Raw genomic sequence first — 14,901 nt, 5'->3', positions numbered from 1 at the left:
AAGGGGCGGATCATGAGGATACAAGATGCCATGTAGCCCAGTGCTTTGAGGAATTCCCTAGCTGAAAGGCATTGCCTCTGCATAATGTCCTGGAAGTACTCGGTTAGAAAGCGGCCTTGTCTGGAGGAAGGAAATGCCTTTTGGATGGAGGAATCCAACAGAGCCCCAAGGAAAACTATCCTGGTGGTAGTGCCTGTTTTGGATTTGTTGAGGTTTATAGTGAACCCTAGGGAAGAGAGTATGGCCTGGGTGAAAGCCAGATCCTTGAGGAGCTTTGACTGACTTGTGGCTTGTATGAGGCAGTCGTACAGGTAAGGGTAAATATGGATGCCTCTCATTCTGCAGAAGGTGACCACAGGGGACAAACATTTTGTGAAGACTGTGGGAGCAGTAGACACCCAAAGGGAAGAGCAGAGAATTGAAAGTGATTTGTACATGCTCTGAAGCATAGAAAACTTCTACAGGATTCTTCTATAGGAATGTGTAGGTGGGCATCTTTCAGGTCCAGAGTAACCATTAGAGCCTGAAGGGTTATCATGGGGAGCAGCTTCTGAAGAATAAGCATTTTGAATTTGGGAGCTAACAGAGACTGATTGAGAATGGACAAATCCAGGATACGGCAACAGGAGCCTTCTTTCCTGGGGATCAGGAAAAGCCTGGAGTAAAATCCTTTTCCTACCTGGTGGTTTGGTATTGGTTCCACACAGCCCTGTCTGCACAGAATTTTAGATCTGAGATATAGCCTCTCCTCTTTGATTTTGTGGCACATTAGGGTAGCCTAAGAATGAATTTTTATGGCTCTTTGAAGTGAGCTTGTAGCAATTTCTGATTACTTCTAGCACCAACCTGTTGGAGTTGATGAGGGCCCAGTTCTCCTTGAATAGGGAAAGTCTTCCTCCTAGTCTTCCTTCTACCTTTTCTGGAGTTGGTGGTGGAAGGGGGGTGGGGGTTGAGTCATTGCTGATCTCTGCTAGGGTCCTGTGGCCTAGCACTCCCCAGCCAAGGTGTTCCTGATAACCACAGTCTTGCTCTTTGAGACTGTTGCTGCTGTCTATGACGCCTTTCTCTTTGGGTTTTTCTCTGACTTGGTTAGGTTTTGTGAGGGAAAAGACTGATGTTCAGTCGGGAAATTCCTACAAAATCAGGGTGGCTGGACTTGCAGGAAGTCTAACAGTCTGCATGGATTTAACTTTATCCTCCATCTTTTTAAGACAGCCTAAGCCTTAGGTCCAAATAGGGAGTCTTTATCCAGGGGTGCATCTAGTAGTTTAGATTCGCCCTGTTCTGGTTATGTCTGCTCTCGAAGCAAAGCATGTCTTCTGATAACAGAACCAGAGACACCAGCTTGGGTAGATGTCTCCAAGGCATATCCACAGTGCAAGGAGTGCCTAGTACCTGGACACTGGAACGATAAAGATTCAACAGTTCCTTGGAGGCGTTCTTGTCCTCCAGGGAGGATACTTTTTCCAAGATACTTTGCTGATAACTAATCATATGGAATCGGCAGTTGAGAGCCCTCATGGCCAGGACAGAGGAAGTGTAAAGGAAGAAGGCTCCAAGTTAAAAAAAAATAGCATCAAATCCTGGGCCATCTTCACAGATGGCCTTTGATGGAGGAAGGGAGAATGGACAGCCCAGCTCAACCTGTGGCAAGATAGCTGATGTCCATGACTTTTTCCTATTTTTGGGAGGGGGTGAGGAAATGAGTAGCTGAACTTACCGCATCATTCTATAGACATTCTTGTGACATACACCAAGCGGATTCAACCTCACTACTGGTGCAAGCACTGTAAGGGTATTGGAGCCATAAGCCTTACCAGACCTGCTGTTCTTTAAAAGAGTGTAGCCTTCAAACTCTGAAAGTATGTTAATGGCCTCTCAATATTCCTTATGAGGGCACTTGTCAGTTAACAGTTTTTTGGTGGGGGCATCTGCTTAACTGGATGATGCTTCACTAATCTTGGACAAGATATCCAGATTTTTCTTGCTGAGACAGCCTTGGAAATACTTAACTCTTCACTTTATAGTGTTCTTGCTGAAAAGGGTGCAGTGGGGACAAGAGGCAATCCTTTGCAACAAGCTCAGAATGAACAAATACTGGCTTTGTGAAAATCTTTGTATGGAGTTTGCTTTTCACAGGAAATACAAATATTTTGCTTAGTAACCACTGACTTCTAATACTAATGCTTTGGAAGCAAAGGAAAACCAGTGGAATGGTCATATTCTGAGCAGTATACAACAATCTTCTCATAAACGAAGGCAAGACGGAACTAAAGTTATGGTGGGTAGACATCCTTCTTACACCACCAATGTACTGACATCCATGTGGAAGGGTGTCCACCTGACCTAGAGGGTAAAGGGTGTTAAACTCTGCAAGCAGGAACAGACACTAGGATTTCTTTGCAAGTCTACCCAAATGTGAAGTCTATTGTAACAATGAAACATACAATGAACATCCCAAAGTTCTATAAACAGACATGCACATACTAGAGCCTTTCCTGCAGTTCTTCCCTAGACAGTGCTTACAGGAGGCAGTCATATAGGTATGGGTAAATATGAATGCACTTTTGTCATTAGGAATGCTACTGGGGGGGAAAACTATTCTGTGAGGTCCTGGGACTAGTACAGTGTCAAAGGTGTAAGGATGCTAATTCAAAGTGGTGGTCCTCTTCTCTGAGCCTTAAGAATCTCCTGCATTCCTTGCATATATGTATCTTTGAAGTACAGGTCTCCAGGCATTAAGCAAGCAATAATGTCTGACAATGAGGGAAATACAGGCCTACCACCCTGGAAGGTCTGTTATTTCCCTGTAATGCCCACCCTAGAGGACATTACTGTGCTTAAATATATTTATCATCTGTTACTTTTTTAACATTTCTGATGTAAAATAATTCCTCCACCTAATGTTTGAAAGTTGGCATAACACATATAATTGCTGAAAGAAGTATTTTACTTCCAAAACATAAGTTATGTAAGTATTTAATGTCCAAAGAAACATACACAGATGTACACGCTCAACATACAATGCAGTGGTACAGAAGCAGACTCGCACATATATACAAAGAAACACACATGCAGAGATGTTTACAGGGCATGTGTGTGGTGTATTTAGCTATTTTGTTATAATCTTTTTTGATCTTGTCTAGATTTTATTAAATGTATGACTTTTGTAAGTTAGTGTAATTAAATCTGCATATAATATTTTAGGCAGCGTGACAGTTTGGGCAGCTTAGATTTGGGCCTGCGGTGTAAAATAAAGGAGCAGTCCAAGCTTTTAGTAGACTTTACTTTCAATGTGATTAGTGTGCTGATGACCTATAATCAGTCTCAGCAGTTTAATCTGGTGTACTTGTTCAAGATGTCATTTCATTATCATGTATGCATCCACAAATTAATGTGTAAATTCTGTTTGTTACAAGTATTCACATGTACAAATATTTCTGCACAATTTGTTCACTATCGTTTATTTCACGTGACCTCATATCCACGAGACTTTGATAATAAAGCCTCTGTCTAGTAGGCTGATCATTAAATAATAAAGATAATAAGTGACTGCAGGCTAACTTTCTGAACTTCTGTACCAAAAAAAAAAAATAGTTTTGAACACTCCAAAATGGGCACCAATGGCATGTTGGGGACCATACAAAGTTTGAAGTACAACAACTTTCCCTGTTCTTCTAGAGAGACACTTTCCACTTTCTTTGAAGAGGTTTAAGTCAAACTTGAAATGATCTTCAAGTTAAGAAGGAAGGTGCTGAATTCTACTACATACCCTGAACAGACGACATCTAGCAGCCATTTGTTTACTGTAATATTCATCTGCTGCTGAGGAGAGTCATCTGACCTCCCAAGGAGGTGGTTGGAGGAGCTCGACTGCAAAGCGGGAAGGGATGTCATAACAGTCATGGCCTGGCCTGGTGACAGGTAAAAGAGTCAATATTTGGATGGATAAATGTTGTTACATCTACAAAGGGGCTAGATGGAAGCGCTGCTTGACAGTTTTTCTGTCTTCCCCTTTTGCATCCTCCAGGAGGGCTGTATGGATGGCATCTCCGATCACAGATCATATTGTTGTTGCCCTGATGGTTTATCTACTGCATTTGTACTTAAGCTTTTCTATCCAAATGCTAATATGGCTTAATATTTCATGCATATTCTTCGATGGATTAATCACCTTTGTCCAATTAAAATTCTGTACGCTGCAATATGATAGTCATGACAAATGTAATCACTTTTGTCATTGCTGCCTTCTACGTAACTATTCAAAGTTTTATGGAGCTTTTCTCCCCAGGCCACAACAGGGATAATCTCACCTAGTCATACCTGTACAACTTCTTCCCAATCATACCTGTACAACTTCTTCCCAAGATCATATGATAGTCTACTCTCTTTACCATTTATGAGAGTATTACAAGGTAAAGCTAATTTGTAGCTCCCCTAGCCACACCAAAGGAAATCACAGCCAGATCCAACATCTGATTTGTATAAAGGTTCAGGCAAGCCTTTTGGATAGAGCAAAACCTATCTGATTATTTGGCACATGAAACTGTGAATCAGGTTCAGAATACCACAGATGTTTGGATTCATCCAGGCCTAAAAAAGGCAAAGTAACTCTTTTTGCCTTGGACACTTCCTGGAATTCCATTTAAAATGTTCCCTCATGAGGCTGAGGAAAACATTTCTTAATAATCTCAACTTTACTTAACATGGAATTACACCAGGGTGGTATATGCTAAAACTGCCTCATCTTTGAAAGAGCAGTCCTAATCTCCAGGAGGGAGAACAGGAGACAAACACTTTTAAAGGGCTGTTGATATGAAGAGTGTGAGCTGAAGTTTGATGCAAGTTCTGTATCACTGCAAATAACTCAAACAACCTCCGAAAATCTTGCAATGTAAGCCTGGTGGGGCAGGAGAAAATCTGACATTGAGGTTACTGAGGCTTGTAAAGTCTGATATACAGCATATATGCACTACGTGGATGCCAGGGAAAAGACAAAAACAACATGGCCAAAGCGGCCTGTCCATTCTGTCCCTGGAAGAGGCATTATACACTACAGAGTTGGAATGGACATGATTTTTCATATCTATTACAGCCACAACTTCAATGCAGCCATTAGACTTACATGTGGAAAAGAACCCCAGCATCCTCCAAACTTACAAAGGTGGAAAAATGACCAAAAGAATATGCTAGATGCATCTGCCAAAAGGGGTCAGAGGTCAGTAGATAAAAAAAAAAATGCTGAAATCAGGAACCAACTATTCATCAGCATCATCATGCATATGAAATGGACTGTGAGTATCTTCCAACCCTTGGATACAAGTTTTTTCTAGGTAGTCTCTCCCTTGAAAATTTATTTGTGGAGAAGTCCTGTTTTACAGCTTTTTCTGGGAGGTGGAGACTGTTTGACAGTAGTGAATGTCTGTTCTAACTCTACTATGGGAAACTCGAGTGTCTAATGTACAGCCAGGCACAGATGGAAACTTCTTCACTTCCATGGGTTTCTTGGTGAAGCTCGTACAAATTTGTCAGTCTACCCTGAGGTGGAATTCTCCTAAGCCAAACACTAAAAATGCAAATCTTTGCATTGTATCTGGCAAATGCCAACACAAAGGCTTTTCAGAACTGCATGAGGCATGTCCATGGAGACAGATTAAAAAAGGTTTCCTTATAAACTGTTCATCAACAAAAATAGAATCAGACTAGAAAAAGACTTTCCAAACATGGCACTTAAGCTTTCAAAGAGCTCTAGAAATTGGAACTCTCAAGGCTAACACTTTGCTGGACTAAGCAACTAGAAAATTTCATTGAAACACAATGTGCATCTGCCATAAAAACAGCTGAACATGACAGATAACTGCATCCCTTATCCAAGATGCAGTCTTGCCTCCCTCCACTGCAGGGGGGGGGGGGCAGTCTGCCCTCAATATCTGTGGAACACTGCAATCTGTCAGGACAGGCAGATGTTGCCAGTACTGCTGAAACAGTGATCCAAACAACATACAGCAGTTATCTCTGCACTGCTATGTGGAACTTTTTCAAGAAGAAAATTTAAGGAACATACCTTGAGAAGTGGTGTACACAAATGTTGTACAGTCATTTTGAAAACAGCTATAAATGTAAACAATGCATCTCATACCTCCAATGTGTTTTTTGGGATCAGGCTACATTTTAAAGCTACCCATATAGATGTTCTTCGACAGCAGAGCCTTAGGCTTTAAAAATGGCATTGTTATAAGCATTCCACCAATGCAGCGTATGTATTTAGAATCACACTCATACATTTTATACCCATTTTATCAAAGTTAGTGCTGCAAGACAAACACACCAAGGGCCAGTTCAGAATCAACTGACTTACCAAGAATGTGGAAAGAAATGGGTGACAGAAGACTTGCCAAATAAAATCAGAAATATGGAACCAAGTGGAATAATTAGTAGTAACATCAACCACTAGGTCGTCATCCTGGCTGTATGCACTTACATGCAAAAAAGCACATGCATCGTTTCTGATACATTGCTTTTGCACTTTTATTACAACGGTCCATTTTACAAAAGCAATTAATACACAAATGGCTAAAGATGTTACAGCACATTAGGGTATATGACGTGCTCACCATTAAGGATTGTGACCAAGAATGCAATTATCCATACAGTACAACTTGCTCAGTGCCACCTGTTCACATCCTACTGATTAATTAAAATGAACAGCAATGAGATCTGCATAACATATGGCAATACAAAGCCTACTGTGCAAACTGAAGTGCAAACAACACTTTCTCATAGCATAATAATTACAATATAAAAATACAGACATCAAGAATGCAGCAGTTCACTTGACCCAAGAACACAGCCAGTTTACCTGTTTTGAAGATGTGTCACTTCAGTCTGGAGGCTGTTCTCACTTTTATGACTTGCCTCCAGTTGGATACGTAATCTCTCTAGTTCCAGCTGCATTAAGGATACCTCACCAGGACTCTGTCTCTCCCGCAGACTTTCTTCTGGCGATCTGCTACCCCCCCAAAAGAAAAAATATATGTAGGTGATTAGCAATTTTATTAATTTGTCAGTGTTTCATTACTACACACACAAAAAAATGTATTTAAATCACGAACTGCCTGAAACAGTGAACAAATTAAGGTCATACCACAATACTAACTAAATCTATTAATTTCCATTCTGGCAAGCATCATCATCAACTCCCCTTCTTTCCATTTTTACATGCGGTTAGGGCATCACATCTGCTGTCTTCTAGTACTGTCCCTACTAGCAACTTGAGGACATTTTCAATGGGAAAGAATGTCATGGATGCAGTACATATGTGTGTGAATGTGCAGTTTTCCTTTTTCTCTAACTGTAAATTACAGTTAGTCCAGTGAGGAAATAACCAAATAATAATAAATCTTCTGATCCTCCTTAACAGTTCTGGTACACCTGTGTAAGTTACTCACCACACCAGTAGATCACTGGTGCCCCTAACTTTGCAATGCTGGGTATACAGCCTTTTCAGAGGGCACAGAGATCACGCAAGCTTTCTATAAGCAGCGTCATGCAACCCATAAGCTGCGACTGGCTGTCCACCTAATTATTTGATCCAATCAGAAATGCAGTGTGAATGCAACAATCAAGATTATAAGAAACAGAGGTTTCTAAAACTAAGGCAGGAAGAATATAATTAAAATTCACAATGCATTACTACATAACAAAAGTTGAAAATGGCAGCTGTACTGCTCCCTAGCAAAGATAGGTAAGTTTTCCTTTTCTGATTTCCATGACAACTTCACTGTGGTCAATACATGAAGCACTATTAACATGCTAAAGGGACTAGACTTTCTGTATAAAGGTTCACAGAAAAAAATACTTTTTTACTAGAATGAAGCTTTAAAGTTGTAGTCAGCAATCGCATAGCTCAACAAACTCATTCTATAATTACTACCTTTTCCCAGAAAAATGACTACCCCACTCAGCCCCTCTAGTACAGAATAATGAGGCACAAGACTTACCTCATCTTGTTTTTACACCAACAGCAGACTTGGACACACAACACAGAATGCACGAGGGTGCAGGGTTGGCAGGTGAAAACAGCGACACATCACTCAATTCAACACAGCTCTCACAATTGTGCTAGGACAGGCTGCCATTATGTCTTCAAAGTACCGCATGAGTAAACTATACTTCTGGGTGTTCGGTCCAGGTAATGGACTGCCAAAGGAAAACCATCTCCAGCAGAGGAAACTATATCCAGCTTACACTGTTTAGTAAATATATGTGACAAGGACCAAATGGCTTTCTAAATGGCTTAAGAACTGACCCCTCTATAAAAATGGTTTATGCTGCTGTGTCCTGGTGGAATATGTCTTACGATTTCTTGAAAAGGTTTACCTCTGGAATCATAAAACCAGTGCAAGATGCTATTAGGAGTCTGTTTTCCTCCAAACACACTAATTATATTAACTGTAAGACAAAATGACAACCAACAGATTCATGCAAGTCTTTAAATCAGGAAATATGTGTCTTTTAGGATCCATCCTAAGCAGAGTTCCTTCTTCTAAATCCTTCTGCTTGAGACAGAAGGAGGGAAGCTGAATCTACTGACTTAATACAACATCTGATATAAACCTGGGCATGAAAGACAGACTAACAGACATGGCTTCCCTGGAATGAACTGCAGACATCATTACCTTTTTGTTATGAAAATTTGGTACATCCAGTATATACAACCAAATTGGATAGGCTGTTTTGGGCACAAAAAGAGAAATATATTAGGCTTAAAAATGGCCAACAAGTGCAGCTAGCCTAGTTCTTACCTATGAACCTACAGTGAAATACTTAAAGAAAACAGAAGTACAAAGCTCAGAAACTCTCATTGCTGATGCAACGAACAACTGGACAGTTTCTCAAATAAGGAACATAAAATGTACTATGTAGGCTGGCTCAGAAGCTGAATCTGTTGAGGTTTCCTATACAAAACTGTATGCCTAGGGAAGTACGACAATTAGGAAGATTTGAATGTAATATTCCTTTATAAGGAGTTTTTACTATATGTGCAGCAGTCCACAATGAACACCAAAGAAGGCATGTAGACAAAGCTGAACAAAGCATTTTAAATGAGGAGCAAGACAGAGGCTGACCTCTAGGGAAAAAAGACACACAGTAATATAGAATCTGTGGCGGCTGGATGCCTAAAGGCAGACTTTGGTGGTCCTCATTTAGAAACTAATGGGAAAATCTCTTATGTTCTGACAAATTAAGACTTCCTGCATGTAAAACCTGTGAAAAGTTGACTGTTTTATCAGGAAATAAAACTCCAACACTGAAGCACTGAGATGGAAGGAACCAAATGAAAGTGATCTACTCCTGCTATGAATCTGAAGAAGTGTCTATGCTCTTGGTCTATAACAACAGGAAATAGGCACACTTCATATCCAGGGTTACCAGTAAGGCTTCCTCTTTAGCAGGGGAAGTAAAGCTTGCAAGTTAAACACCTTGAATTTTGTTTTACTTTTTCAAGTAATTTGTTTAACCTAGAAAGTCTAGAATGGGTTTCATATAGACAACATTTTTGGTACTAGAAAAATCTTTGAATAAAAGCATGTCCCTTGTTCTGCTAAAGAAACACATTCTATGACTCAAGCCTGTGGTAGCTGTTGCAGAACAAGCAATGGTAAGGAGATCTGGTCCAAAGGTAGGGAGTCATTCCAAAGAAGGGTGGGGAAAAAATTAAATTTGTTTTGTAACCTGATGAAATTATGTCCCTTAACAACAGATCTGTGGTCAGGTTGCATCACTAACTTTTGGGAGGTATGGGGCAAGAAGGAGAAGGGAAATCAGACGTGGATGCGATTGCCCTAGGAGCTCCTTTCATGGACAGGGCAGAAGCCATGCCCTCTTACCCAACCTCGTTCCATGCTCAGCCTTCGTTACATCTTTTAAAATGTTAAATTTTGCTTAAATTGCTCTATATATGACTGCTTTCTGTAAAAAGGAAACTGTTATTCCATAGGTTCATAGGTAGGTACTAGGCTAACGGCCCTAGGGCCCATACAAGCCTAGCCAAAAAATGTACCCTGGCTTTCGCCACCCAAGAAAATTATTTTCCTGTGCCCCTGTCGAGCAGAGCCACAGAAGTGATCCCCGGGGTGAATTTCCCATTTCCCATCCAATCATCAAGATTTTTCTTGAAGAGTGCTAATGAGGAGCTCTTTGACATAGATAGGTAGTCTGTTCCAGAGTATGGGAAGTCTCTGGGACAGGAATCTATCCCTCCAGCATGTTCTGTTTATTGTGTTGACAAGGTTAAGGTCCCTAGAGTGTGTAGCTCGGAGGGATTGGGATTTCTTTAAGTGGAGCAAGTCCAACAGCTCTGGGTTTGACATAGCTTTGTATGTTAGGCAGAGATCGCCCCTGAATAGGCGATATGCGATGGAGTAAAGCTGTAGTTTTTTGAGACGGTCTGCATAGGGTATATGTTTGAGGCCAGTAATCCTCTTTGTGAGGTATTTCTGTGGTCTTTCCAGTTGTTGTAGATGTCTTGTGAGGTACAGGGCAGATCCTCTAATTTTGCAATAGGAGGATGAAATACCTACACATCTCTCTTTCCTTTTTCGTCTTTTTTGGTAATATTTCTTAAGGAAAGGGTCAAAATAGCAAATTTTACCTGAGAACAAATTAAAAAAAAAAATGCCCCTTAGCATCTTCAGATTATGGCCACATTCTTCTAAGCTAGGCAGGTTTGTGTATCACTGTGCCTGCTTAATAGCACAGGTGTCAATGTCATCATAAAGATATTTCATTCCTTACCCTACCACTTTCATATTTGTGTTGGCCTACATAACCTATCCTTAAGGGACCCATTTCATAAATCATCCCTCCTGTCTTCCCTTACCTTAAGGATGTCCCTTTGGTATTGCAGCACGTGACTCAAAATTAACAGCTCTAACTCCAAGTGAACAGGAGGGCTATATGATTTTTCTCAATAGTTCAACACCCTATTTTATCATTTGGGACAGCACTTAGGCCTGGCACTAACAAAGACATCACTTCAAAATCTACAACAAGGTCAGCTACACATCTATAAAGGTATTTCATTTACTCTTGGACCCTGTAACATGTATCTGTCTGGGAATCCGGTTCAAGATAAGCATTTTCAAACAAATGCCTGGATGAACAGAAGGTTTGCTGAAGATCTTGGACCCTCCATACTGAGAAACTTCAAACATCTCTTGTGGGCTCTTGATAGTTCTTTGCTACCTCACTTCAAATGCTCCCTCATTAGTTTAAGGGTTCCCCAAAGAACACATCTTCCAGGCAAAAGCCTGAAGCTGTACATTTTTTTAATCAGTGTCATAATCAAGAGGAGAAAAAAGATGGCAGGAATATGCTCTTGTTTCTTCAGCCATCAATTCATAAATCTGGTATAGTGAGGTGTCTTTCTTTTCTGTGTAGCAGAATGGTATCTGAAGTAAATGGCTCCCTTGTGGATGGATGTGATGCATGTACCCTTTGCCAAAATGTTATGAACTCCTCAGAGGAGATCTTATAACAGAAGTAAACAGGGGTCAAGGCAAGTTGCTAATGGTGCGTCTGATTGTTCCAGAAATAAAGAAAAGACTTAAAAAGAAGCTACATACCAAATGTATATCTTCCATCGATTGCTGGGGGTCCAGCATACAGCTGTACCACAGTTGTATTCAGCACTGATACCTGGGTGTGTTGTGAGTCTGCAGTTCCCAATGTTGACCTCCAGTGGTGCTATAAAGTACAGTTGTGTACCTACCATAAATGTAGATGTTAGAGTGTATTCACTGTTGCAGTCATTACTCTTGGGTTATCCTGCTGGCAGGCTACCCGCAGTCGGCCAGATTCCAAAGTCTAGGTCCGGCGTCGGTTGCTGTCGCCTCTTCCCTGACGTCAGTGCGCCAGGGGTATAAAAGTAGTAGCCGACGCCATTTTCTTCAGTTTTTCTTGCCCCAGATGTCAGGTGCCCCTAAATTGGTAGGCTGAAAGAATATGCCAATAAAAATACATGCACAAAACATGTCCTTCATCTACAAGCAAATACACCAAAAAGGTTGTATAGGATAGAGAAGTGTAGATAAGCCCCAACAAAGAAAAGGGGGATGGTGGGTAGGTAACCTGGACTGCAACAGTGAATACACTCGAACATCTCCATTTATGGTAGGTACACAACTGTACTATGTTCATCGTGTTTCACTGTTGCAGTCATTACTCTTGGGTTGAATCCCAAAGCTGAGGTAGGGTGGCTGGTCTAAATAGGATTTTTAGAGGCTATGAGGCCCTGCAGAACTGCAGTGGCAAAGCCTGCTCTGGACTTAGAATAAAGAGGTAAGTGGTAGCGCTTGATGAAGGTTTGCACTAAACTCCAAGTAGCAGCCTCTAAGATATCTTTGGTTGGTACTCCTCTGAGGAAGGCTGCTGAGGTGGCTGCTGCTCTGGTGGAATAAGGTCTAATGTCCTTAGGCACTAATTGGCCATGTTGGAGATAGCAGAAATGGATGCAATTGCCTATCCATTTAGAAATAGTCTGTTTTGAGATAGCCTTTCCTTGTGAACCTGCAGCATATGACACTAAAAGTTGCTCAGTCTTTCTGAAAGCTTTAGTTCTGTCCAAGTAGAATCTTAGCTGCCTGTGTATGTCCAAAGAATGCAGATTTTTTTCACCCTTGTTTTGTGGGTTAGGATAAAAGGTTGGCAAGTGGATGGTTTGGTTGAGGGCCACACTGGACACCACATTAGGCATAAATGTAGGGTTCGTCCGCAGAGAAACCCTGTCTGGATGGAAAATGATGAAAGGTTCCACAGCCATGAGTGCTTGTAGCTCTGAGACTCGTCTTGCAGAGGTTATTGCTAGGAGCACAGCTGTTTTCCAGGATAAGAATTTTATATCTGCTGTTGATGCTGGCTCAAAAGGAGGTAGTATGAATTTTTCCAAAACATAATTGAGGTCCCAGGCTGGAATTGGTGCTCTCCTTGGAGGCCTAATGTTTTTGGCCCCTCTGAGGTACTGCCTTTGTAAAGGATGAGAAAAAATAGGTAGTTCCGTATTGTAATGGGCTGAAATGGCAGAGGCATGAATCTTAATAGAGGAGAAAGAAAGGCCTTTGTTTAGCATCTCAGTTAGGTATTGCAAAATCTGAGGGACATTTGGTACACTTGTGCCTATGCCTTGTTCCTGGTTCCTGGTTCCAAGCTGAGAATCTCTTCCATTTTTCTGCATAAGATTTTCTGGTACTGGGCATTCTGGCCTCCAAGATAATGTCCATAACAGCTTTTGTAAGTGGTGTGCTCCGAATGGCTACATTATTCGCCATGCTGCCAGATTTAAGGTCTTGAGGTGGCTGTGCAGGATCTGACTGTTTTGTTGGGTCAGCAATTGAGAAGTTTGAGGCAATATCCATGCTGGACCTTCAGACAAGCTCTTCAGGATTGGGTACCAGTGCTGGCGTGGCCAGTCTGGTGCAGTCAGGATTATGTTTGGCCTCTCTTGTCTGACCTTTAGGAGTACCCTGGGAAGGAGAGGCAATGGGGGAAAAGCATATACTAGGGTCATTGCTTGTCTGCAGAGGGGGTAGGAATGTGTACCTCCCTGCTTATGTACCACATAACCATAGTTTTGTCTGTCTTTATCAGTAATTGTCCTGGATGAAGCAGGTCCTTGAAAGCTGTCAGGGCATTTTGTACAGCTAGTATCTCTTTTTGATTGATGTGAAGATGCATCTGGTTTGCAGGCCATGTGCCCTGAATACATTTTCCTGCCATATGGGCTCCCCAGGCATAGTCTGATGCATCCGTTGTCAGTGTCTGTCTGGCTGTGGGTAAAGTGAATGACAGACCCTTGTTGTGGTGGCAGGCTTCTGTCCACCATTGAAACTCATGTTGCAGGCAGGGGGATGAGTGCAATTACTGTCTCCAGGCTGTGGCAATGCTGTGTCCAAACACTTTTTAGATACCATTGTAGTTTCCTCATATGCAGTCTGGCATATGGAATTAGTAGAATGCAGGATGCCATGAAACCCAAGGCCTGCAGGATTTTCCTTGCAGATAAGTGGGATTTTGTTGCCAAACTCTTGAAGTAAGTAGTCAGTTGCTTTTGCTTGTCTGGCGTGAGATAAGTCATCTGGGCAGCTGTATTTAGGCTTGCACCCAGGAATATTATCTCTTGAGAGGGCACTAGTTTTGATTTCTTTTAGTTTACTGTGTACCCTAGGCCAATAAATAATCTTTTTACAAACGCCAGATGTTTTAGAAGAATGTCTTTGTTCTCTGCTTGAATTAGGCAGTCGTCCAAGTAGGGATATATCTGAATTCCTTTTTGTCTGCAAAAAGCAATTACTGGTGCCAGGCATTTTGTGAAGACCCTGGGCGCAGTAGATAAGCCAAAGGGCAGTGCAGAGAATTGGTAATGCATTGAGCCAGCTATGAATCTGAGGTATCTTCTGCAAGATTGTCTTATTGGGACATGCAGGTATGCCTCTTTTAGGTCCAAAGTTATGAGCCAAGCCTTCTTGCCCACCATGGGCAGTAACTGCTGCAGAGTTAGCATCTTGAATTTTGGAACTTCCAGAAATGTATTTAGTATAGACAGGTCCAGTATTGGTCTCCAGGTTTTGTCCTTTCTGGGTACTAGGAAAAGTCTGGAGTAAAATCCTTGCCCTTGCTCTTGTTGCGGTACTTGCTGAATGGCCCTCATGTCCATGAGAGCCGTAATTTGATTTTGTGCCTCTGCCCATTGATTGTGTGGCAGGTCTGGCATTCCTTTTGACCTTGGTAGAGTGTGGAAATGGAACCTGTAGACTTGGGACAATATGCTCAGGACCCATTTGTCTTGGGTAATCTTTTGCCAATTTGTGGAAAAAAGTGCTAGTTTTCCCCCTAAGGGGGCTG

General features: G+C 41.5%; 1 protein-coding gene across 3 annotated transcripts in view; it reads right to left on the bottom strand.

Moving 5' to 3' along the window:
- Positions 1-14,901, bottom strand: part of CEP63 (centrosomal protein 63) — a 673,466-nt gene that overhangs the window by 297,099 nt on the left and 361,466 nt on the right. For 2 of the 3 annotated variants that reach the window (XM_044070624.1, XM_044070622.1), the window contains exon 9: positions 6,860-7,009. In XM_044070624.1, coding sequence (XP_043926559.1) covers positions 6,860-7,009 — 150 coding nt within the window. The remainder of the gene's footprint in view (positions 1-6,859; positions 7,010-14,901) is intronic. The other variant, XM_044070623.1, reaches the window with a different exon arrangement.

The sequence above is a fragment of the Protopterus annectens genome, chromosome 4.part1, assembly GCF_019279795.1.
Source record: "Protopterus annectens isolate FY-2018-M chromosome 4.part1, PAN1.0, whole genome shotgun sequence".
Lineage (NCBI taxonomy): Eukaryota > Metazoa > Chordata > Ceratodontiformes > Protopteridae > Protopterus > Protopterus annectens.
Note: the sequence above shows the minus strand (reverse complement) of the source record. Positions and strands in the feature narration are given on the sequence as shown.